General features: G+C 31.8%; 1 protein-coding gene across 8 annotated transcripts in view; it reads left to right on the top strand.

The window, feature by feature from the left end:
- LOC107622467 (probable 2-oxoglutarate-dependent dioxygenase At5g05600) overlaps window positions 172-2,038 on the top strand; it is a 24,512-nt gene continuing 22,645 nt past the window's right edge. For 2 of the 8 annotated variants that reach the window (XM_021112816.1, XM_021112815.1), the window contains exons 1-2: window positions 172-722; window positions 1,199-1,529. In XM_021112816.1, coding sequence (XP_020968475.1) covers window positions 253-722; window positions 1,199-1,529 — 801 coding nt within the window. In that variant the 5' untranslated portion in view covers window positions 172-252. Of the gene's footprint in view, window positions 723-1,198; window positions 1,530-1,666; window positions 1,930-2,038 lie in introns of those variants that run through there. The other 6 variants (XM_016324367.2, XM_016324368.2, XM_016324369.2 and 3 more) reach the window with 5 other exon arrangements.

Below are 2,038 nucleotides of genomic sequence, written 5' to 3'. Positions count from 1 at the left end.
AAGGATTCATTAAATTTTTATATAAAAAAATTTTATATAATAAAAATAATTTTTTATGTTTATATAATTTAATTAATAAATTAAATTAAATTATATATATATATATATAATAATTAATTATAAAAATTAATTTTTGATATATAAATAACATTTTTGATCTATATATTTTGTGTTTCAAAAACCAAATTGAAACACAACCTTGATTACCAAATCGAAATTCAATACCACTAGAGTTTTTGGTTGGCTGCAAGAATGGAAGAGGAGGACCAAGCATTATTTATCCAAGAACCACAACACAGGCCAAGTGTCTCCACCATGGAAGCACAAGGAATTCCAGTCATAGACCTCTCCCCTGTAACATCAAGCAATCCTTCTCTTTCTTCCATTGACGCGCTGGTGAAGGAGATCGGAAGCGCGTGCAAGGAATGGGGATTCTTCCAAGTAACAAACCACGGTGTGCCTCTCTCTCTGAGGCGGAACCTTCTGGAAGCATCCAAGAACTTCTTTTCTCAGAGCTTGCAGGAAAAGAAGAAGGTTAGCAGAGATGAAAGTTCTCCGAGCGGTTACTATGACACTGAGCTCACAAGGAACGTTAGAGATTGGAAAGAAGTGTTTGATTTTCTTGCAAAAGAACCAACTTTCTTCCCTCTTACTGCAGATGAACTTGATGATCGAGTCACGCAGTTGAGTAATAAATCTCCTCAACATCCTTCTCACTTCAGGTATTCATTCATTCATTCTTTTCCGTTTTTGGATAAGCTTTGTGATTTTTGTTCCCCTCTTTTGAGTCCATTGACTATTTGACTTGATGATTCAGTTTGACCTCCGTTTCTTTAATTCTGTTTTTCGTTTTTCTCTGATGTTTCTGGAACGTTTTCATTCTTAATTCGAGTAAATTACTATGAAATTTTAAAATTTTAATAAATTTAACAAATGAACGAAATTAATTTTTTTATTCAGGAAAGATAATTTTTGCGTGACAAAGTAACAGAATGTTAATTTTGTTCTTGTAAAAATTTGTTAATTTAATTTTTTATGATAGAAATAATAATTTTTTATTTTTAATGAGTATGAAGTTAATTTCATTTATTTTAAGTAAATTTCTCAATATTATGAACTTTAATACGTAGTTTACTTTTTAAATTAAATCCAAATTCAAGAAAGGAATTGAGTTTTGTTAAAAATGAATGTTAATCAGAGATATAATCCAAGAGTATATTGAAGAGATGGAGAAGCTAGCCTTCAAATTGATGGAACTTATAGCTATGAGTTTAGGCCTTCAACCAAAGAGGCTTGAGGAATTCTTTATGAGAGGTCAAACCAGTCTTATTCGTCTCAACTATTATCCTCCATGCCCCTTCCCTCACATAGCTCTTGGAGTTGGTCCACACAAGGATGAAAGTGCCTTAACCATTCTTGCTCAAGATGAGGTTGAAGGACTTGAAGTGAAACATAAGACACATCAAGAGTGGGTTAGAGTGAAACCAACCCCAAATGATTATATCATCAACGTTGGTGATATTATTCAGGTACAACTTCTGCAGAATTTTAACTTTGGAATGTGATGTCCTATATATGTAGCTACATTATTTCTAATAGGAAATTATTTAAGAGTCGACATTTTTGTCTAGAATTATACGAGAATCTCACTGTTTATTTCAAACTGATAAATTTGGTTCTGAATGTGAGGTCTAGATTTTGTTTGTAATAGCGTTCAACGTCTATTCATATCGAGGTGTTGCCGTCTGAGTTTCTCGTGAGAAAGTGAAGGTGGTATTTATAAAGAACTCCGATACTTAAGTTAGTATGGATTTTTAGCAAGTTTTTAGTAGATTAGAATTCGAATTATACCTAAGGGGTCAAGATATTTATAAGTATAGATGTAATGTTAATAACTACATTTGAAGTAGTTTCACTTTTGATAGTGGTTTAGTTACTCTCCTTTTATAGAGAATTTACTAAGATCTCCTTTCCAGATGAATTGGAGAGATAGTAAAAATTAATTATTTATTTGAATTAGGGTGTATACTGTAATGAC

Source organism: Arachis ipaensis, chromosome B10, assembly GCF_000816755.2.
Source record: "Arachis ipaensis cultivar K30076 chromosome B10, Araip1.1, whole genome shotgun sequence".
Classification (NCBI taxonomy): Eukaryota; Viridiplantae; Streptophyta; class Magnoliopsida; order Fabales; family Fabaceae; genus Arachis; species Arachis ipaensis.
Note: the sequence above shows the minus strand (reverse complement) of the source record. Positions and strands in the feature narration are given on the sequence as shown.